Here is a 21,220-nt window from a genome sequence, read left to right on the forward strand (position 1 = left end):
CCGACTCTACTCTCTTAATCGTCTTTCAAGATGCCCCTCGAAGCCACCATGATGGTCATCGACAATTCCGAATATATGCGGAATGGAGACTACCAACCGACTCGCTTTGATGCGCAAGCAGACGCCGTTAACGTCGTATTCCAAACGAAAGTGGATTCAAATCCAGAGAACACTGTCGGCATTATGTCGATGGCTGGGAAAGGGTATCTTTGTGGTTATCCTAATTGATCATGATCTGACTCCATCTGTAGAGCGGAAGTTCTGGTTACACACTCAAAAGATCTTGGGCAAATCCTCCAAGCCATTCACAAAACATCGAGTAAAATTGGAGGAGAGATTGATATTCCTACCGCTATCAATGTTGCTCAGCTCGCTTTGAAACACCGAGAAAACAAGAATCTAAGACAACGTATCATTGTGTTCGTTGGGTCGCCATTAGATGGACAGGCTGCAGATGAGAAAATAATGGTTAAGTTGGCGAAGAAGCTGAAGAAGAATAATGTTGCTGTCGATATCGTTTGCTTTGGGGATGGAATTGAAGAGCCGGACTCGGAGGGGAAAACGATTATGAAGTCGTTTGTGGAAGCTGCGAGTAGCAGTGACAATTCGTGCGTTTTAATTGAACGATTACGATTTTGACTTGCAGAAAGATTTACTTATCTTCTTTCGGGTGTAGACATCTGGTGATTGTACCAGCGAGCTCGAACCTGATATCGGATGTTCTGATATCGTCTCCGGTTCTTTCTGAAGATCGTAGCGCCAGTATTCCGGCAGAGCTCGGCGGCACTGGTGGTAGCGGTGCTTCAGGATCTGGTTCCAATGCCAACGAATTTGAATTTGGGGTTGACCCTAGCTTGGATCCTGAGTTGGCTATGGTATGTTCACCTACCAAAAAAAAAATTCGGACTTTCTTCTCATGTACCCCCAGGCTCTCCGTCTTTCAATGCAAGAAGCACAAGCACGAGAAGCTGCATCGGCACCTAGCACTACCAACAACCCAACCTCTCAGTCCTCGCAAATGTCCGGTGCTACGCCCACGATACCTGCGGATCCCACAGACGATGAGGAAGAAGCGATGTTACAGCAGGCTATTGCCATGTCCACACAAGAGCAGGATGTTGATATGGACGAAGATGCCCCAACGCCAAAACCAGGAGAGGATGACGAGATGGACGAAGATGAGGGTGAGGATGAAGCTATAGCTAGAGCGATCGCTATGAGCATGGAGGATTCGCAGGGTGAGAAGGACAAGAAATAGATAGATCTGTGGTAATGAACCGATAATCTTTTGTACCCTTTCTTCTGCAGGTGTGATTCGGTGACCAACAAATACATGCAGACCGACTGAGAGAATGTTCCTTCGGTGCATCGACATTCCATAAATCTCAAGAGTAACAAGGGGTCTGAATCTCAGATCGTGATGATGGGTTGGAAGTAAGTACAAGAGAATAATACGATTCACAAAAAAAAAAACAGGACTATCAGGGAACGACAGAAACTTGAAGAGCCAAACAACATTGCTCATGTCGTTACGATAATTCTCTAAAGCATGCTACACAACCAAAGGTTCAAGCGCTCATCGAATTCGGTAGAATGGGCTTTCACCCGTGTGTTGAGCACCAGATGGCTTGTATGTAACACGTCGCTCTGCAGAAATACAAAAACTGAAGGGATAAACACCCCTCCGGCTGATCTCGCGTATTACTATAACCTTTCATTGACTGATCATCCGGTGACTTTTGCCTTCGACATCGATGAATCCATTACTGTCTATTTTTTCGTTAAACACATATGAAATCAGACCGTACAAAATAGCATTATCACACAGGTCTAGTACAGATCCTCTACGAACCTTCCAGTTCTCCAGTTTTTCAGCCCTTGCAGGATTCCATTCCGGCAATCATGGATTTGAATGAATGGCCCCTTCACTTGGCCACTTTCTCGAGGCTTAAAGGAAATGTCAATACTCTGGGATCAGCCCACGGAAGAAGTTGTCTGAAACACACCTGCTTGAAACGTTTCAAGGGCAGGACCAGATTGTCGGTTATTAAAGTCATTCCATTCCTGTCGCCGCGACGTCTGATCTGTAAAATCGGCCGTCGTTGCCTGAACCAACGGAAGATCACGTTGAACTTGTATTCGATTATTGAACAACATCAGTAAAGAGTTGCTGTAGAGTTTTGACAGGTTAATGCCGGATAACTGGTGTAAAGCGTTGTTCTTAAGGGTGAGGTAAAATATGAGATCGATGATCGCGGCAGCGGCTGTTATCGTTCCCGTCTCAATGGTGAGTCGTACAACTGAAGGGCACAAACGAGATTAGTCTGTGGGGGGGGGGGGGGGAGATAAATCTGAGCATACGTACGCTTTGTCAAGACAGCGTTGGTGCGCATGGAAAATTCAACGCGGCTCTTCAAAAGCTATTCGTAAGATGTCAGCGGAGTCAAGTCTCATGAAAAGAAAATCTTGAAACTCACGAAGTAAGTCATGCAACCCGCGATCACGATGTCGACGGCAGCGGAGGTACCAAGCCGCACTCCGACTGATTGACGAATGTTGGCCTCGAAGATTCTCACTTCGCGTGGAAAGAGCTTTACAGAGAGTCAGAAAGGGCATTTGGACAGAGAGACAGAGACGAACGAAGTATGCGGTGGCTATAGAACCACCTAACTGGGTCAAAGCCATCGAGATAATGAACCCGAACAAAATGTTTGACTTGGAAAAGGACCATATCCTCCATCCGTAGAATATCTTTCACGATCCTCAGTAGAGATTCAATCATGGTCGCCTGGGGAGGGGCATACCTGAACAGCAGCTCCAATGATACTCGTGAAGAGTGGTACGTTGAGAAACGTCGTGTATCTTCCCTTAATAACACTTGGGTCACCCCAACCATACACGAACCATTGTGTTACGTCGTATGTCGCTGAGCAGGTTTGAGCCAAATCGAGAATAAAGACACTGTAAACTAATAAAAGTATCAAGCATCTGTTTGAGGAAGCAGAAAGAGAAACTACCCACCCAGGATCTTGAACCACAATCGGTCCCGGAATGAGATGTGATACGTATACAGTTGAACAATCAGTCCACCAAGGAGGCACCAGTTGAAAGCAAAAGCAAGGAGGTTCGGCAAGGTGCTAGATAAATGTCTGTCAAGTAGGAGACTGGAAACTGCGCATAGAGAGGACGTACATCCAGACATAATCTTCTCCATGAACAGCAGAAGAATTGGGGGCCATGATGGGCTGCACTCAGAACTGGTTTTCAGTCGATATTGCATCTTCCTTAATATATGTGTTAGGAAGGGCGTAATGGACGTCTGGAATGTCGCAAATTCCACATTCTGCACCCCGTGTGCAACACCATCAGTCATGTTATGACAGCGGGATTCTGTGATTCAAGTAGAGTGAAGAACCTTCAATAGAAAAGACATCGGATAACATTCCTACTGTCCTAATAACGAAGAAAAACCATACGGGAAGTGACATAAGGCTTGGTTTGAAATAAGTTAAGTATGCGCAGCAACGCTCACCTGTGTCCTTCATTGCGCCCGTTGGAACAGCAGTTAATGTCGTCCTGACTCATTCCATCCACCAGCTTTGATGGTGTCATTGCATCAAGGGGTCTCAAGACTTTGGGATAAATTATTCTTGAGACTGTTCCTCTTGATGCTTGATGATGGCTTTAGTGTTGATAAGTACGAAGCGTGAACACGATTTAGTAGGAAAGGCACTTCACCTAAGGAGGCATATGTAATGTAAATGTGAAAGGCTTATTAGAGGGACCGAGCGCCTGATATCCAGCAGAATGTGACGAGCAGACTCAGTTATGGTGCCGGGCCCAGCACACAATTCGACTCCGCGTTCAAGTTGAAGGTAATTACCTGAGGACAACATCGAGGATTTCCCTTCCCATTGGAACAAGGGATCTACAGTTACAGTCCGAGGTACCCGGATCTTATCGAGTCGTTTCTCTTGTTGCTTGCAGACAATAAAGATTGCGAATCGACCCAAAATCGACCTGCGAACAAAAAGAATTGAAGCAAAGGCTGTACGCGTTGTTTGTCTTTATTTTCCCTTTTGTCCTTGTCAGACACGTGGTTTACCGACTTATCACTGGACCCCAACCCTCCGCGAGGCCTTTGCATTGCTGCTTTCCACCCCCCTCTTCCTACTTCAACCTTCCCTAGTTTTTTTTTCTCCCAACCGTTTCCACGCCAGATACATAGAAACTCCGTCATTTGTGTATTAAAAACAGAGCACTCAGGAAGTACATCGTCGATAACTATGGGCTCTGGCGAGGTATTACCTTCTGTTCGGCCCTTGAAGCGCTCAGCTTCGACAGTATCATTACCTACACCACCCAGGACCCAAAGAAGGCGACGAAGGAATTTGCGATCGACGAAGGATGTCTCGACGGATGAGGACGGTGATACAGCAGGCGAGGGCCCGGGTGGTCGTGTTCTTTTTGGTTCAGATAAGGAAGCTGTGGGCGAGAATGCACGTAGTCACAAGCGACGAAAGCTCAGCCACATCAGCGAAGACGATGATCAAGATGCATTCTGGGCGGGAGTTGGAGAACAGGCTTCAGTTTCGAAACCAGAAGTGTCCAAGAACTCATCCTCGCGGTCACTCTCGGAACCTGAAATGGGCACGGCTCTCGCTGACGACAATTCGGATTCAGAGACGTCTTTTCTTTCCCGACGGCGGATGAAGCAGTCTATGACTACAGGTTCTGCCCCAGTCTCACCGCCGCCTTCTTATCGCAGGCCACGGGCAGCCAAGGTAGCCAACATCAAGACTGGTAGGGCAGGTGCTATTGACGCTCTCCATACTGTCGCAGAAACAGAAGAGGAAGATCTACCTTCTTCGCGGCCTGGTGCCGAGGCGAAGCGTTCTGCCAATGTTAGTCCTGTGGCACTAACTCCCTCACTTCCTGCGACACCCAAAACACCCAAGACACCAAAGTCACAAATTCGCTCTGGCATCTCACCTATGATGCTACTACGGAAATCTCCTGATAACCCTTTCTTGTCATCGCCAGAATCTCCGAGTGATAGCTCCGCCAAAGCGGTGAGGCCAACTGGAAAAGGTGGTGTGTATGAGGAAAAACCAACCATCGATCTGGTTTTGTAAGCATCGTCGTTGATAGAATTTTACAAAAGTTGCTGACTTTCCCATTCTCTAGCCGTGGAGTACGGAGGGCATATCCTAACCCTTATTACAACCACACGCTGGGAAGACCCCATTCTCCAAAGCGCAATTCTCTGCTACCACCTGAACATCCCGATTTCTCCCCTGATCCATGTGTCCAACCGAGGGTACTTTGGCCGAGGAAAGCCAAGATGAAGAAAGCGCGCACGGACGAAATTGAGGAACCCACAACACCAACCAAGGCTAAAGGGAGGAAAGTTACTTCACTTCTGAAGTCGCCGCCGATGACTGTGAAGCGGACCGCTGGGAAGGTTGCTAATGCCAAGAGTCGGAGTCTGATCGATAGCGACGATGAAGACCAGAAGCTCGACCCAGAAGCCGTATTTCCAGTGCGACCCTTGAGGTTCTTTTGAAGAAGATCATGCTGGGTCTCGCTGCTCTTTTATCTAACACCCTCCATCAACTTGCTTCTTGTTACCGCCTCCCTTTTCACTTGACACCTATCATTTTCCTCTTTACCTTCCTTCTTATTCTCTTTTTTCTCTTCTCGATTTGTGCGACACCTCTATCTACACTGCGACTGCGATACCTTATTGACTATTCATATCTACCCGAATCCCGTGTAGCTCCTCGCTACATCTTTTCCATATCTACCTGCTACCCACCTACCTAACCGTATTTCATGTTCAGCTCGTTGATTTGTGATTAAATGAAAGATACATGCGTCTATCGTGCTGTAGCTACTTACTCCACGTATCGAATAAGCTTCGGTGAAGCTATGGATTCGCACCTGAGGAAAAGGAAAAGGATGTCATTGGCTATCTACATGAATAAATATTTTCGTGCTGAAGTTTAAATAAACTGAACAAGGGAGAAATCGGAATCAAGACTCGAAACTGATATAGAGATTCCAAGGAAGTCGAGGAAACAACCCTGGTATCGTAAGGCCGCCTGCCCCAGTGAGTGAGAAGAGGAATAGAAACGAAAGTTTGTGTCGTACGTGGAGTACCACCCTCAGAAAGTTGTCGGTGCTGAATGTTGAACGTTGGCATTCCATACATCAGGTCCGAACTCGAGGATGGACAGTGTAAAGGTATGAGCAATTTTCGTCTTGAAGCGCGCGTTAGACAGGAACTTTGCAACCCGAAGTGATCCATTATTGAGAACTGTATTGGCAACTGCATGCATGAATTTGCTAGTCGTTGATATTTAGTCGGCTGTTAGTCGCGAGAGTACCAGGGTTCCAGGTTGAGCCGTATCTTGATTAGATGTTTGCTGGGACGTGCAAGCGCAGTATACACTACTCTAGAGGGGTGCTGAATGTTTGAATTTCCCGCGGAGAGCGTTGGACAATTCGAATTTCGAGTAATAGTGATCTGGTGGGGTCCAGAGCTGAGTGAGATTCCTAGGTTGAGAGCGACGTTGACACCAGATCTGTGCACTTGTTATCCGAAGAATCTTCTGGGACAAAGGCTCGATGTTTTGGTTGGGTGGTGGACGCATTTTTTTTGACTGCGGAATATTCGGGACATGGCGGTGTCAAATACAAACATCGGCCTTCGCTTCCGAGATTCCTTTTTGTTCGCAGGCATTATCTGCAAACAACAAGAGAAACTGGACTCAATAAGGTCCTTGTACTCGGGTGCTTCCAACTGTAAGTTCTCTCGGTAAAGCTTCAATGGGAAGGCAATGCCTATAATGTTATTTGTCCTCAGATACTTCAAACCTCCGACGAACTTCACCAAAGTACCAGCCCTATCTCTCACATTCTGCAGGCAAAATCTTCTGACTATCTGATCGTTTAAATCTGGTCTCTCGGTTGCTCTAAAACAGCTCTAAATTCGATATGCTTCCTTAGCTACAGGTGGTCAATGAATTGCGTTCACCTCTCGACACCAAGGTGTCATCAAGCTTCAAGAAGATCGGTCTTATGAGTATTCCGAAGACTTGAGACCCAGGCCCCGGACCCTTGAAGCATGACATCCTCTATGCTAGTGGACGGAAAGGAACCAAGGCCATAATGTTGTTCGACGTAGGTGAGCGTCCCCGTGTAGCACATATGTACGTGTTTGAATTGCTTCTGATTTGAATTGCTTCTGATGACACTTCAAGCATGAATTTCTACAGCGAGATGTTACTGGAAGTCCTTTATATTGAATTGCCCTGAACTGCATGTCATTCAAGAAAAATTCCGATGGTGTGCGGGCCCTGAACAGAATATTGTGGCATTTCCGACATTCCTGGCGTCCAGGAAGCCCGTCCTAGCACATATATTAGGGAGGATGCAATCTCGAGTGGAAGCCATCCCGAGTGCAGCCCATCATGGCCCTCAATTCTTCTGCTGTTCGTGGAGAAGATTATATCTGGCTGTACGTCCTCTCTCTCTGTGTGCAGTCCCCTATTTGACCGACATTTATCTAGCACCTTGCCGAACCTTCTTGCTTTTGCTTTGAACTGGTGTCTCCTTGGTGGACTGATTGTTCAACTGTATACATACCACATTACGTTCCGGGACCGATTGTGGTTCAAAATTCTGGGTGGGTGTTTTCTCTTTCCGGTTCCCCAGACAGATGCTTAATACTAATACTTTCCTTAGTTTATAGCGTCTTTATACTCGATTTGGCTCAGACTTGCTCAGCGACATACGACGCAGCACAATGGTTTGGATTTCATTGGGGTGACCCGAGTGTTCTAGAGAAACCATATACGACGTACCTCAACGTACCACTCTTCACGGGTATAATTGGAGCTGCTGTTCAGGTGTGCTCCTCTTCTAACCCATCATTGATCTTTCACTGAGGTTCGTGAAAGATATTTTACGGATGGAGGATATGGTCCCTTTCCAAGTCAAATGTTTTGTTTGGGTTTTTTCTTTCGGCTTCAAACGTTTTGTTCGGCTTCATTATCTCGATGGCTTTGACCCAATTAGGTGGTTCTATAGCCACCGCGTACTTCGTTCGTCTCTGGTTTCTCTCTGCCCACATGCATGGCCCCTTGCTGACTCTCTGTAAAGCTCTCCCCACACGAACTGGGCAACTCCGATGTCAACATTCGTCGATCGGTTGGAGTGCGACTTGTTACCTCCGCTGCTGTCGATATCGTGATTGCGGGTTGTATGACTTACTTCGTGAGTTTCCAAGACCTGCCTCTCATATGGGGCTTGACTTCTTCGCTCACACCTCAACGAATAGCTCTTGAAGAGCCGTAATTCTGAATTTACCATGCGTACGAACGCTGTTTTGACAAAGCGTACGCTTAAATCTATCTCCCTCCCTTCATAGACTAATCTCTACTGTGTCCTTCAGTTGTGCGGCTCACAGTCGAGACAGGAACAATAACAGCCGCTGCCGCGATTATCGATCTCATATTTTATCTCACCCTCAAGCACAAGTCGTTACACCAATTATCTGGCGTTAACCTCTCAAAACTCTACACCAACTCGTTACTTATGTTGTTCAATAATCGAATACAAGTTCAACGTGATCTTCCGTTGGTTCAGGATCAGGCAGGAGAGTTTACGGGGGGTCATAAGCTGCGGCGACAGGGATGGAATGTCAGCAGTAGTAGTGACGCTCCTGCCACCCTTGAAACATTTCAAGCAGGTGTGTTTCAAACTACCTCCTCCGCGGGCTGATCCCAGAATACTGACATCTCCGCTAAGCCTCAAGAAAGTGGCCAAGTGAAGGAACTGTTGATTTAAGTCCATGATTGTAGGGAATGTATACCCGTGCCGCCATATCGTAGATTGGACAACGACATGGTTCAGGTGAACTGGAAATTAGAATGTTCGGCGGGCAAGTTGAAAACGAAAAATGTTCACGTCCGGTGAATACAGAAGCCGAAGGGGATTTGCACTAGATTGTTAATATATAATACTTACCATTTTGTACCGTCTGCTTTCGCAAGTCAACACATGAACAGTGGAATCTGGATTGAACGCACTAAGAACGCACGGTCACAGACATAGATAGGAAGGGCAACGTTGATGCTGACTAAATATTTTCCACGCCTCGGGTTTGGTATACTACTCCGATCACTGTAAGTAAGTTCTCTACTCTACTTTCTTTGCAATGTGCTGAAGCTGATTGTCATCAGACATGGCTCGCAAGAAACGTCGTCTGTACGCCTCTGAGCACGCTGAAGTCGAAACCACACAGCCAACGTTGGTTGTCCTTCCTCTCCCAAACGAAGTTATTCCCCTCATTGCCGACTCAGTTCGAGTTCGAGATCTCCTCCCATTGACCCTGGTCTCGCGTCAATGGTATCATGCTGCGCAGTCTCGCCTCCACAGACTAATCAGTGTTTATTGCGGAAAATCCTGCAAACGTTGATTAGAAGATTCGAGGAATTTCCGCATCTAGGAAGCCTTGTTCGAGTGTTGAAGCTCTCCGCCGACTGCTTAGGATCCCCCTATTTGCGAGGCCAATATGCGAAAAGGCTTGCAGCAGCTCTTACAGGCCTGACCCGGCTCCAAATAGTCAGTTTCGCACCATGCAGGAGTCGTAGCAAGGAGTTGCCTGATCTTGTTTTCTCTTTCCCGAAGCTGGCGGGGTTGATGATCTACGGATTGAAATATATTCCCGAGCAAGCAGCAGCTATTATCGAGACTACGGAATCATTGTGCACGCAGTTTCCATCGGATGGGAATCCCGTGCGACTGACAGATGTTTTGTGTTTGACAAAGGCCGAGATATGTCATGACCTCCTTACGTGGTTTACCTCTCCGGCGTTCGACCTCTCGAAGCTACAGCTGTTCGCAATGAAGTGGTCGGCCTGGCCACCCGGAATGCCTTGTCCTAGTTTCTCTGCACTTGACAACTTTTGTGCTCGCGTTGGTAGCACCCTATCTGTGTTACATTTGGGTTTCCCAGAAAACATCGGTTTTGGCCGTTCCGATATCTTATCTTGTGCGTTTCATGTTCTGCTCCCCCTTGCGTTGTTTCCATGTACTGACACGACGGCAGCTCATCTCGTCAGGACTATGAAATGGCTGATCCTCGGCCATTTCATAGTCCTAACAGAAATACGGTTGGATCTCTTTCAACTGGAGGACAACTTTGATTCGGTTTCACCTGTCATTATGTCCCTTTTGAAAACTCTTTCGAATTCGGCGCCTTGCCTCCGTGTTATAGAGGTTAAAGCGAGATATGGGGGCATGTATCACCCCCCCCGAATGGAAGTTGCTCGACAATCTTTTTGTTGATGGAGCTTTCCCCTCTGTTCGCTCATTTCGTTTCCTTCTTCACTCATGTGATCGTCCTTTGGTTCGGTGGGTGCCAGAAAGGCGTTGCTTGGGCGTGTGTATTTGCACTAGGGTTCGGCAGGAGTTGGAAAGAGATTTACCCAAGGCCAATTCGAGAGGAATCCTAGAACTGGAGTTTACTTGTAAAAGTATGTTCAGGCCAGAACGTTCTTATTTTTGATCGTGTCGGAGATGTATTTCGGTTTCTTTTTCTGTTTACTTACCAAGTCCAGCCAATCATTCTCGGAATCCCCAGTATAGTCTTGTCATGAACTATTTCCTACGCCAATAAAAGTATTTCAAAACTAATGTTGGCTGGACGCTCCCATTAGATTGACTCCAGCCTAAAGCTGCCTGGTGGATACAAACTAGCCACCTAATGTTACGTGATATAATAGATTATTCTGATGCCGTCTGACCCGTACAGTCGATTTGACGACGTTGACCAGACCAAGACCAGACGCTGCCAGATGGAACCTACCTATCGGCTGCATCAGGCTGGCCAGTCTGATCTGGCCTGATTCGTGATCGAGTTCTTCTTGACCAGGAGTTCTCTTTCGATGATTTGATTGTCATACATGATAAGTCGCGTGGATCTGAGTGTAGAACGTGAGAAAGAGCAGAAGATGAAGGCAAGCTGAGATGAGGGACTGAGAACGCTGGTACGGGCCATGAGAACTATAAGCAGTTAATTAGCGCCTGTAATATTCGTGCCCAACAATCGTCACGTGCATCGCATAAAATGATAACCACAGCGACCACAACTTGCAACGGAGCGGCTCTCGAAGCTCTTCCGCACAGTATTCGCGTTTCTGGAGTACCATTCAATCCCAGCTCTCAATCTCAGATATCCTCCTGCTTGTTCTCGTCGTTGCTCATCAAGAATATCGCTTCCTCCACTCTTGGGCCACTTTCATTGTCGCTTCAGCGCAACGAAACATTTCCCGCTCCTCGATTCATCGCAGGCCACCCAGATGGGCCGAATACAACAGATCCCCCGGGATGGCTCATTGATCCGACCAAACCTCATTCCAACACTCTCGTCGTTGAACTCGAGGAGAAACTGGGCGCTGGTCGGACAGGCATTGCGTACTCTGCACGGATCGTCGATGGTGGCTCTTCTATCCCAGGCTCTCCTAGACCCACGCACGTTTGCATCAAATTTGCAAAGCCTTATCATTGTCGGAGCCTAGCTCGAGAAGCATGGTTCTACGACCAGCTTCCCGAGGAGCAAAATTTTCAAGGCATCATAACCCCAAGATACTACGGGTTCTTTACGTCTTCACTTAGCGATACCAGTACCATTGTGCCCTGGGAAGAGGGCGAGGTCGACATGTCTTTGACAGCCCCGGAGGATTACGACGAAGAAGGGGACCCACACCCCGATTTTCTACCCGAAGACAGGTTGGAGTCTACAGGGGTCGTGGTCAATGATGCCTATACCTCCTCAGTAAGGTCTTTCTTCACATGTATACTGGTAGACTAACCCCTGCATAGAGCTGGTATGATTGGTCGGCTGATCCCAAGAATCCCCTTGTTTCGGTTCTGGTGCTGGAGAAGCTGGGTGGCGTATTCAAATGGGGAAAAGGGAACAGCTCGCAGGCAGCTGTGAGGTGAGTAAAAGATACCCTTCACCGAATGCGTGCAACTCATCCAGAACCCAACCATAGGGATATGTCAGACCTCGAAGAGATAATGACGGATCTGACAGCTGCCTACATCCTACACGCCGATGTACGGCGTCTCAACTTCCTCAAAGCGCCTGAGGATTCGTCGAGTATATGTCCCCGACATGGACATGCCCATAGGCATCGGGTTATTGACTTTGATCGGTCCTTCAAGACGGATGAGAATGTTATGCAGTGGGACACATGGTGGCGTGAAATGAATGTTGCAACTATGGGGTATCCGCAATTTGGTGTGACTCTGAGTTCTCGGGGTATTTTTGATAGGATTGTATACAGGAGAGTGGATTTGTTCTGCTCAACATGAGGTATCACGTGCAGGATCTCAACGTTCATGTTCTTCGCTTCGCCCTCTTCTCTTCCACCTTGAACTGCCTCAAGACAGCGTTCGTTGCTCATCGTTACCCATTCGCACTTTCTACTGACCCCTCCTTTTGCTATTACGCTAGATCCGAGCCCAATCTGCTGTAGTATACCTGGCACTGATTTATTGCAAACAGTAGAAGAACTCAATGTGTCCCCTCCATTCCATAGTTCAGCACCCATGGCCCAGACATCATCCCACAAGCTGTCTACGATTTCCGATGCCACTTCTTCGTTATCACAACTTGCAAGCTTCTCCTCTGCTCATGACGGATGCGGGATCTTCAATGTCAATGGGCCTCCGCAAATGCAGACTGATTTCTTCATGCACAATATGGCGCCGGCTGATATTTCGCTATTTGACAAAAATTTCACCGGTTCTCTAACAAACCCGATGTGGAATGTGCAACCAATGTTGACGGAGAATGTGACCTTAGGTATGTACCCGTCTATGTGCCATTTCAAACTTGTCTTACCCCTCATTAGCCGATCGGAAGACTGGGACTCGTTCATGGTCAGTGTCGATGATATCGTGGCAGAAGTGGTGGAGTCGTGGATACTGAAGAAGACTCACATTGTGATGGTATTTGCTCATACTTCATGGTGAAGAAGTGAACGTTAAAGTGTAGATATACAATCTCTGGATCTGGTCGTAGCATAGCAGATTTTTATTAGTATTGACAGCGACTGCGGTTGAATGCTACATTTAGAGTATTGACGCTAGCACCTTGATGCTGATCAATTTTCGCGTGACGGAGCCAGTGCCGTCCTCTTTTCTTGTTTCACCACCATTACCCCCTGCCACCGGAAGTCTGTATATTCTCTGCTCTACTTTCATTACAATGCGCTGAAGCTGACTGTCATCAGACATTGCCCAAGAAACGTAGTTTGGACGCCCCTGAGTACGCCGAAGCCGAAGCCGAAGCCGCATTAAAAGAGGTGAAGAGGTGAACGCAACTACGCTATGTTAATGTATTAGGCGTGCTTCAATATTCAATTCCTCGCATTCCATCAACTCCACCCGCAATGGTAAAACTCTCGGTAACACCTGATAGCCCAGCCTCCCATGAGGAGCCTGTCCCCATATCATGTCCCGCCGCTCCATTGAGGTCCCCTTCCGTACCAACAACGATCCCCCACAAGCGGTCGAATAAATATCATACTACACCCACCGTCTTATCACTTGAAAAACGCAAGGAAGTAGCATTCTTTACAAGCGGACGATACCTTGGCGGTTTACAAGCAGACGAGTTTCTCAACACCTTCTTACCCTACCGGAATCCCAATGCGCGTCGCTTGAAGCCCCGACAAAAACGACGAGACCTCATGCAAAGCGTTGCTTCACAACAGTCAGAAGCCGAAATGTACAAGCCATTCGTGAGTAGTGGTTGTTACTCCGACCAGACCCTACTTCATTGCTGCTGCTACAGGTCCAAGCTCTCGAGAACTGGCCTCCACGGGATCCAGATAGAAAGACCAAGTTGCTGTACAAGGACTGCCACTTAGCGGGTGATGGTAATTGCGGAGGCCTCTCAGTAGACATTCATATCGGGACGTCCTCAACGCGCCGATTGTGGGAAGATAAACGCTACATTCCGTTCTCAGAACAAGAGTCGCATGTGAAGATGAACTTCTGCGATAGCTCTGATCCATTCTGTGACCGCCAGGCGCGGCAGAAGAATGTTTTGATGCAAGGGGAAGCGGAACAGGAAATCGTGGAGGGAACGGACGATGATCAGGGTTTGGTTGATGACTTGTGCGATGTGGATATCCCTTCACCGCTTCCAGATTGCGGGCCAGAGCCAGCTGAGGACGAGTCGGAGGATGGAACTGAGGCGGGACAGAAGGGGTTCATTTGGAGCCCGCACCATCTCTTCGAGAATATGACATCGAAGGGTATTCTATGTCGTGGGGAGATCGCATCCTATGCTGCAGCATTACTCACTGTGCAGTATAGGGTTTTCTTCTTCCAGATGGTGATTTTCGGTCAATATGCTCGATTTATCCGATGGGATCGATCTTGTGCCATTGTCTCCGAGCGATTCAGCTACATCGAAGAGCCCGAGCTCATCTTTGAGTTTTATTTTCGGCTTGCTCAACTGGACCCTATAAGTCGTGGCTATGACCCCTCAATCGCTATGGTCTCGAAAGACGAAGCTGCTCGTGCCCGAGCTGAATTCAAGAAATTTAGCCCCGATGGTTGGCATGGTCGGTCACAGCTGCCTCAAAGGCTACACCGTACCATTCACGAGCAACCCTTTCGATCTGTCGAAATGCCGGATGGGCATCGTTTTATCATCTGCGTACCAGTCTTTTCTCTAGAGCACTACACTCCGTTTGGGCGTTGCACACGCCGATCACTCGCATTTGATCCCGATGCCGGGTCAGTCCACTTTTACAAGGATTACCAGTCCCAAAATTACTCGATCACTCTTAAGGAAGCTGAAGTATATGAACGCATAAACACCAAACGTCTAATTGGTGAGGTTCCACGCGGCCTTTGTACCATGATCTCAGGGGGAGATGTCCCGAATACCAAGACCGTCGGATACGAATACTGGGAGGAGGGATGGGTTTATGGGACTGTAAGGGAACCCATACAGCTTATCGCACATCGGATCATCCTCAAGGAAGTTGGGGCGAGTATCCGGACCTTCACGAATATCAAGACGCTGTTGACCTGTGCAGCTGATGCCATGGAGGGTACGTTTTACTGATGACTAGTTCCGTGTATGATGACTGACAAGCGAAAGGAATTAGCGCATACATGGCTCGTTCATGAACTCCATCTTCTGCATCGTGACATCTCACCTGGTAATATCCTCATGGAGAGATATGCAGATGAGAATTACGTGCGGAAGGGATATCTTATCGACTTCGACCATGCTCTCGATTTGGCACGAGTCAATCCGTCACAGTTTCCGGGTCGTTCGGTGAGTTGATGTTGAGGATTGGCCGATAGTTGTGGCTGCGGTCGCTCCGGCATTGCCGTCCATCCCGAGGTAGCCTTATTTCATATTCCGTATTCCCTTATTTAGTACCAGATACGTACGAATATGGGAGCCTTTCTGTCTTTTCCCCCCATCGTCTCCCTCTGTCGACTCCGTCCCTTCTACAGATTCGCAGTCAGAAAAGCGATCACTATCTCGACGACTCCACTTCGCAGTGTGATTCAATGTCGACTCCGTCCCTTCTACAGTTGAAACAACATTTTGAGGAAGGATTTTATTCAATTCATGATGACAGGGTACCTTCTTATTTTTCGCCGCCGCCCTACTCTCTCGCACTCAAGTTGTACAGTCGGAGAAGGATGATAGGGAGTCGCTCTTCCACTCCATCATTTATCTGGGATTACTACATGCTCAGCACTCGCTTAGCAATGATCCGATTGCTTTGGAGGAAACACTCAACTACATGTTTGAGAATGCAAATTTTCACTCAAGGTCAGGAGGATTTATCACTCAGGCATATTCGGAGATCCGTTGGGCAAACCCTGGCTTGCAAAAGTTTGTCGAAGAGCTGGAAATTGTCTTCAAGTCACGATATTCGGGAGGACAGGCTGACGTCGTCAACCTAGAAACGCGCAGCTGGATGGACAAGAAAATTCGGGATATCCTTCAGACAATGCCTCCTCCTCCCGAAAGGGAGTTTATCATTAACGATCATTATCCTCCAGCTACGACACCTGCGATGAAGAGGGCACTGTATACATATCAAAACCAGGATACGGAAAATCGGCTGGGGTTTGATGGCCACCTTGACAAGCGACAGAAGACAGATAACTAGATTTTTGTTATTCCTTCGGGTTGTGTACCTTTTCATCGATACTTGGACTTTCAACGTTACATAATGTTTAATTCACGCCACGGAAAGTGAACCTGTGCCAGATTACATGCGACTTTTGGAATATCCATTCTCGGATTGCCACTTCTGACGACGACATGGAGTTTGCTGAGGTAACAAAAGAAGTGTAAATCACCGCAGGTGCAGTCCTCTTTCTCTTTCTAGCTGAAAAACATCTCAGGGTACCAATACGTCTTGAACTTCCTCCCGACCTCGTCAGCTTCCACTGTCCAAGAGTCACGCGTGGGTAGAACGAGTCAGTAACCTTCGTCGACCTCTACTTATGGGTTCAAAATTAGCGCAGACGTTCGCATATACCAATGGACAATATTCACTCCCATTCATAAACTCTGTGTACTTGAGTCCATACTCCGTTTTCCCATCAACCGACTGCTCGTATGAACGGGTCCTTTGAAGCGATACCGCCCCCCAAAGCACCCACGTCAACTCAGCAATCAACATCAAACCTCCAACGGAAACAGCAGCATAGATCATATTGTTTTTGTTGACCAGGTGAGAAGTAGAGAGGATGATTAGCACACGTGTGAACATTGTAAACTGGATTGGAGAGTCCTTAGCCAAGTTGAGACACACGTTTTAGCTGAACACTTACAGCGAAACTGTCGTTAATGGCCCATGACCAACGACCGAAATGGAGTGGACCAGGACATGATAAGCTGGAACGAGAAATCGCGTTAACGGGGAGCACTCGATTGTGGACTATTCACGTCGAAGGCCAAAACACTCGAATGATGATCGGCTGTAAGTATCTGAGCATGACTGCGATAGCGGCAGATGAGAGGATAGCTTTGAACAAAACACAAAAAAGCAGTCAGTAAACCAACTTGAACAAATTTAAACGACGAACCTCAAAGTACCCGCAGCGATCGGAGACCCGATATAATAAGTACACGAAATCGCACAGCCCGTGAACGTTTGAACGCCAACGTCCAAACACCCACATATGGCGCCTGAAACTCATATACGCCTTCTTCGCAGGAAACACATTATCCCTAGCCAACGCCTAAAACAACTCGCCGTAAAAGCCGTAACAGCTGCCATAAACTGCCCAAGCATATAAACGTGAGACACATCAAGGTCAATTTCGATCCCATAACGTCGTAATAGAGTTGTGCATAGCGAAAGATGTGGATTGGACGTCGCTAATGCTTTGGGATCGACGGAGAAGAGGAGAGCGAGTATGTAGCCATTTCTCCGCCGTAGGTGTATGTTTTACTAGATGCGCTACGACGTAGTCGTGATGTTGCTCGAGTGAGAGGAGTTCCAGATCTGTCCCAAGTTCTACTTCGACCTTGAATCGGTCTTTGAGGTAAAACGTCTTCTTGAACGCCTCCACGTGGTTTAGAGTATCGACGTTTATTTTTTACCACGCGTGACGCCCCTTGTTCCTCTTGTTTCACCACCACTATCCCTAGGGCCCCTGCCACTAGAAGGTCTGTATATTCTCCACCCTACATTATTCACAATGTGCTGAAGCTGACTGTCATCAGACATGGCTCCCAAGAAACGTCATTTGTACGGCCCAGACCACGCTGAGCCCGAACCCGAGCCCGCACAACCTACAACCTCAGTTTCTATTCCTCTCCCAAACGAAATCGTCTCTCTCATCGCCGATTCAGTTCAAGATCTTATCCCATTGACTCTAGTCTCGCGTCAATGGTATCACGCCGCACAGTCTCGCCTCCACTGGCAAATCCGTGTTTCCTCCGGAGCATCCTGCAAACATTGGAGTAGAAAATTCAACAAATTTCCACATCTAGCAAGTTTTGTTCGAGTCTTGGAGCTCTCCGATCCCGACGATGATTGCCTAGAATCCCCTTATTTGCGAAGCCAACCCGCGAAAAGGCTTGCAGCAGCTCTTACAGGGGTGACACGGCTCGAAATAGTCGATTTCGTACGTTGGGGGCCTGTCGAACAGAGACTCATCAAGAGTTTTTGTAATCTGGAGTGCCTTTCTGTTGGTCGAATCCCATGCATGAGTCGGAGTAAGGATTTGCCTGATCTTGTTTTCTCTTTCTCGAAGCTGTCGGGGTTGATGATCTATGGAGATATTGGAATGGAGTATGATCCCGAGGAAGGTGCATCTGTTATTGAGGCCGGGAAATCAATGTGCAGGCAGTTTCCATTGGATGGGAAACCCGTGCAGCTGACGGAAGTGTTGAGTTTGTCAACTGCCGATGCATGTCATGACCTGCTTATGTGGTTTTCCTCTCCGGGGTTCGACCTGTCGAAGCTACAGCTGCTTGCAATGAAGTGGTCGGAGTTGCCCTTTGGAATGCCTTCTCCTGTTATCTCTGCACTTGACAACATTTGTACTCGCATCAGCGGCAGCTTGACTGTGTTAGATCTGGGTTTCCCAGATGATCCCACGGATGTGTTATCTTGTGTGTTTCATGAATCTGTTCCCCCGTGTTTCTGTGCTGATACAACAAACCCTTCAAATCTGCAGCGCATCTCATCGATTCAAAGATTCTCAGCCAGTTCACTGCCTTGATAGAAATACGGCTGGATCACTCTGAACTGGAACGCAATTTACCTTCCGCTTTGGGTGTTACCGTGCCCCTTTTGAAGAGTCTTTCGGCGCCTTGCCTCCGTGTTATTGAATTCAAAGCGGGAGCTGGGGTCACTAAGCGCGATGACCAGGAGTATCTCGAACTTGCGGAATGGAAATTGCTCGACGAGCTTCTTGTCGATGGAACTTTCCCCTCCGTTCGCTCGTTCCGTTTTCTTCTATACGTCATTCAGAAGCGATGTTATCGAGGTCCACTGGTTCGGTGCACGGCGGAAACGTATTGGTTACCCAAGGCCAGTTCGAAAGGAATACTTGACCTAGAGATAATGTGCAATTTGGTAGGTGGATTCCAGTTAATAATCCTTTTATTTTACTAAATCGTTGAATACAGACTTGGGAGGAGTGCCGATTCGAGACGCCTGTATGCGAAGATTACATTACTTTTTTCTCTGGTTAATCCTCGAAGATATCTGCAGAAGGGACTTTCTTATTACAAATGAAGTTTATCTTTGCGTGGCCTAGTCCACTTTTTTGTGGTTACCTGTTCCTCCTAACTGCCCTCAAACCTCAAAAATCGACAAAGAACCGATGCGCCAGTATATGTACTTATCATGCCTGTCGGATTCCATTGCTGCAGTACCGTGCTCAGGGGCAAATAGACAGAATATAACGAAGTAGCCCTGCCTGCTTTCTGATACTGTAGCAAGTTTCAGCCCACGGCCCACGCGGCTCCAGCTGTACTGTATGAGGGAAACTAAGAAATTCAAAGCAGCTCTGATCACGAGTCATTCAAGTTTGACCCATTTTTTTGAAATTGTCCTCCGCGCTCGCACTTGTGCAACGAACTTGTGGCCATGGTTATTACTTATACTGATAGCCAAAGAGTTGTCACACAGTTTGAGAATCAATAAGACCGGATCTGGTATATGTACATGTCCCATCTGCTGCAGTGTGCGTTTCGGTGCAACGAATTTGTTACTAGAGCTCTTTTGAGAAACACTTAACTTGCAAAGCTATTGATTGTGATTATGATTACGATCATGATCATCCCTCCCAACCCATCGAAGTTGATGCGGATCTCCACGAGTTGCAGGAGAAGATCAGCAAAGTTCGTTTTTTTAATTTCTTGGGATTGCTGCGTGGGTGCGTGGTGCGTGGTGCGTAGTGCGTAGTAGTGCTACGTACCAACAATATCAATATCTATATCAAGTATCAAATACCAAGTATCAAATTATCAATATCAATATCATACCGTATACCATATCATTCAATCTGCGCGTCGCATTCGTTTCACAAGAAGAAAACTGAAGTTCCACGCAGCACTGAATGCACAGCTGGTCACTGGTTGCTCCACGCGTAGGACATTGCGTTTTACAGAAAAGCCGATTTTCGAAGGTTATTAACAAGAAGGGGGTAACGCTGCGTAAGCCGTAGTGGAAGAGTGGTATGGGTTAGGAATCATGAACCACGAATCATGATGCGAGGGGGATCTGAGTGACCAAGGTACCGGTGTGGAATAATGAATTGGGATTTTTATGCGACAGTCCACAATGGATGGTGGTGGGTGATGGAGGAGAAAATCAGGTAAATCTTGATTCTTTGGTAATGATTTCAGATTGCCAGTTTATTTGAAATTTGAAAAGCATCGGTAACGTCGTCGCAGAGTATTTTCTTGACTAACAACTCTTTCCCTTGAATCGACAGCCTTGACGGGGTCTTTCGGACATGATAAAAAAGTGAAGAGTGAAGAGAGCGATGAACGACAAAAACATGAATGAGCATGGCGGTTGAACGTTGAACATTCCCACGCCTTCGCTCGCGCGTGCGTCAAGATATTCCTCTCATTACGCACCCAGTTCGAATTTTCTCCTCTCATCAACTCGGTCTCAGTGGTAAACTCATCATCACGCCCGCACAGTCTCGTCTCGCCTCCATCAGCAAACAAATCCATCTCGTTGTTGTGTTTTTGCATAAACTTTCAAAGAGGTTTCTCACATCTAGGACAATGGAGCTCTTCCGACCTGAGCCTAGGGGGGGATTCTGTATGTCTATCAAAGAAGAGAGTCGTGAAGAGTTTCCGGTTAATCTGGGCTTGGACTGCCTTTGTGTTGGTCGAATCCCAATGGAACAAGGATCCCTACCTGATCTTCGTATATTGTTTCCTCTTCCTCGGGGGGTTGATGCAGATGATCTACGTTTTTCGTTAAACCTGCTTGCAAAGTGCGTCCGAGTCGGACTTGCCCGATGTCCTCACTTTTGAACAACACTTTCAATTGTGCTCGGCGCTCGGCGCTCGCGTCGGTTAGCAACTAGTACTTGTTTCTATGGCTGAATTACTATTACTTCGATTCTCCAATCTAGGCTCATCAATGTTCGAATGATTCTTCAGCCATCTGTTGCA

The 21,220-nt window shown here is 47.3% G+C and overlaps 10 protein-coding genes across 11 annotated transcripts; 8 read left to right on the forward strand and 2 right to left on the reverse strand.

The window, feature by feature from the left end:
- Window positions 1-30: 30 nt before the first annotated feature.
- Window positions 31-1,350, forward strand: E1B28_003888 (uncharacterized protein; the record flags this gene model as incomplete). The annotated part of the gene is made up of 4 exons (XM_043148329.1): window positions 31-203; window positions 252-608; window positions 677-875; window positions 929-1,350. The coding sequence occupies 4 exons, from the start codon at window positions 31-33 to the stop codon at window positions 1,256-1,258; spliced, it is 1,059 nt and encodes a 352-aa protein (XP_043012924.1). The 3' UTR covers window positions 1,259-1,350.
- A 379-nt stretch (window positions 1,351-1,729) lies between these two features.
- On the reverse strand, window positions 1,730-4,045 carry E1B28_003889 (uncharacterized protein). Its single transcript, XM_043148330.1, has 10 exons — window positions 3,739-4,045; window positions 3,533-3,682; window positions 3,193-3,453; window positions 3,022-3,137; window positions 2,805-2,968; window positions 2,641-2,751; window positions 2,478-2,591; window positions 2,366-2,420; window positions 2,007-2,300; window positions 1,730-1,947 (listed from the first exon to the last, which is right to left on the reverse strand). Exons 3-10 carry the CDS (start codon window positions 3,237-3,239, stop codon window positions 1,901-1,903), a joined length of 948 nt encoding a protein of 315 aa, XP_043012925.1. The 5' UTR covers window positions 3,240-3,453; window positions 3,533-3,682; window positions 3,739-4,045; the 3' UTR covers window positions 1,730-1,900.
- Window positions 4,046-4,114: 69 nt separating this feature from the next.
- On the forward strand, window positions 4,115-5,972 carry E1B28_003890 (uncharacterized protein). The gene is made up of 2 exons (XM_043148331.1): window positions 4,115-5,131; window positions 5,188-5,972. Exons 1-2 carry the CDS (start codon window positions 4,287-4,289, stop codon window positions 5,564-5,566), a joined length of 1,224 nt encoding a protein of 407 aa, XP_043012926.1. The 5' UTR covers window positions 4,115-4,286; the 3' UTR covers window positions 5,567-5,972.
- A 732-nt stretch (window positions 5,973-6,704) lies between these two features.
- Window positions 6,705-9,072, forward strand: E1B28_003891 (uncharacterized protein). Its single transcript, XM_043148332.1, has 10 exons — window positions 6,705-6,807; window positions 6,869-7,214; window positions 7,266-7,522; window positions 7,575-7,690; window positions 7,750-7,913; window positions 7,965-8,108; window positions 8,167-8,280; window positions 8,345-8,402; window positions 8,459-8,755; window positions 8,815-9,072. Exons 3-10 carry the CDS (start codon window positions 7,476-7,478, stop codon window positions 8,859-8,861), a joined length of 987 nt encoding a protein of 328 aa, XP_043012927.1. The 5' UTR covers window positions 6,705-6,807; window positions 6,869-7,214; window positions 7,266-7,475; the 3' UTR covers window positions 8,862-9,072.
- Window positions 9,073-9,160: 88 nt separating this feature from the next.
- On the forward strand, window positions 9,161-10,701 carry E1B28_003892 (uncharacterized protein). 2 transcript variants are annotated; one of them, XM_043148334.1, is made up of 4 exons: window positions 9,161-9,191; window positions 9,249-9,315; window positions 9,369-10,060; window positions 10,118-10,701. In XM_043148334.1, exons 2-4 carry the CDS (start codon window positions 9,251-9,253, stop codon window positions 10,354-10,356), a joined length of 996 nt encoding a protein of 331 aa, XP_043012929.1. In that variant the 5' UTR covers window positions 9,161-9,191; window positions 9,249-9,250; the 3' UTR covers window positions 10,357-10,701. The 2 variants fall into 2 exon arrangements, with proteins under 2 accessions (XP_043012929.1, XP_043012928.1); XM_043148333.1 differs by having other exon boundaries at window positions 9,249-10,060.
- Window positions 10,702-11,137: 436 nt separating this feature from the next.
- On the forward strand, window positions 11,138-12,387 carry E1B28_003893 (uncharacterized protein; the record flags this gene model as incomplete). The annotated part of the gene is made up of 3 exons (XM_043148335.1): window positions 11,138-11,845; window positions 11,893-12,008; window positions 12,066-12,387. The coding sequence occupies 3 exons, from the start codon at window positions 11,138-11,140 to the stop codon at window positions 12,385-12,387; spliced, it is 1,146 nt and encodes a 381-aa protein (XP_043012930.1).
- Window positions 12,388-12,624: 237 nt separating this feature from the next.
- On the forward strand, window positions 12,625-13,006 carry E1B28_003894 (uncharacterized protein; the record flags this gene model as incomplete). The annotated part of the gene is made up of 2 exons (XM_043148336.1): window positions 12,625-12,880; window positions 12,930-13,006. The coding sequence occupies 2 exons, from the start codon at window positions 12,625-12,627 to the stop codon at window positions 13,004-13,006; spliced, it is 333 nt and encodes a 110-aa protein (XP_043012931.1).
- Window positions 13,007-13,469: 463 nt separating this feature from the next.
- On the forward strand, window positions 13,470-16,229 carry E1B28_003895 (uncharacterized protein; the record flags this gene model as incomplete). Its single annotated transcript, XM_043148337.1, has 4 exons — window positions 13,470-13,820; window positions 13,874-15,146; window positions 15,204-15,376; window positions 15,690-16,229. The coding sequence occupies 4 exons, from the start codon at window positions 13,470-13,472 to the stop codon at window positions 16,227-16,229; spliced, it is 2,337 nt and encodes a 778-aa protein (XP_043012932.1).
- Window positions 16,230-16,331: 102 nt separating this feature from the next.
- On the reverse strand, window positions 16,332-17,187 carry E1B28_003896 (uncharacterized protein). Its single transcript, XM_043148338.1, has 4 exons — window positions 17,155-17,187; window positions 16,900-17,093; window positions 16,622-16,844; window positions 16,332-16,566 (listed from the first exon to the last, which is right to left on the reverse strand). The coding sequence occupies exons 3-4, from the start codon at window positions 16,836-16,838 to the stop codon at window positions 16,544-16,546; spliced, it is 240 nt and encodes a 79-aa protein (XP_043012933.1). The 5' UTR covers window positions 16,839-16,844; window positions 16,900-17,093; window positions 17,155-17,187; the 3' UTR covers window positions 16,332-16,543.
- A 520-nt stretch (window positions 17,188-17,707) lies between these two features.
- On the forward strand, window positions 17,708-19,463 carry E1B28_003897 (uncharacterized protein). The gene is made up of 4 exons (XM_043148339.1): window positions 17,708-17,740; window positions 17,798-18,691; window positions 18,757-19,157; window positions 19,211-19,463. Exons 2-4 carry the CDS (start codon window positions 17,800-17,802, stop codon window positions 19,274-19,276), a joined length of 1,359 nt encoding a protein of 452 aa, XP_043012934.1. The 5' UTR covers window positions 17,708-17,740; window positions 17,798-17,799; the 3' UTR covers window positions 19,277-19,463.
- Window positions 19,464-21,220: the final 1,757 nt, after the last annotated feature.

Source organism: Marasmius oreades, chromosome 2, assembly GCF_018924745.1.
Source record: "Marasmius oreades isolate 03SP1 chromosome 2, whole genome shotgun sequence".
NCBI lineage: Eukaryota > Fungi > Basidiomycota > Agaricomycetes > Agaricales > Marasmiaceae > Marasmius > Marasmius oreades.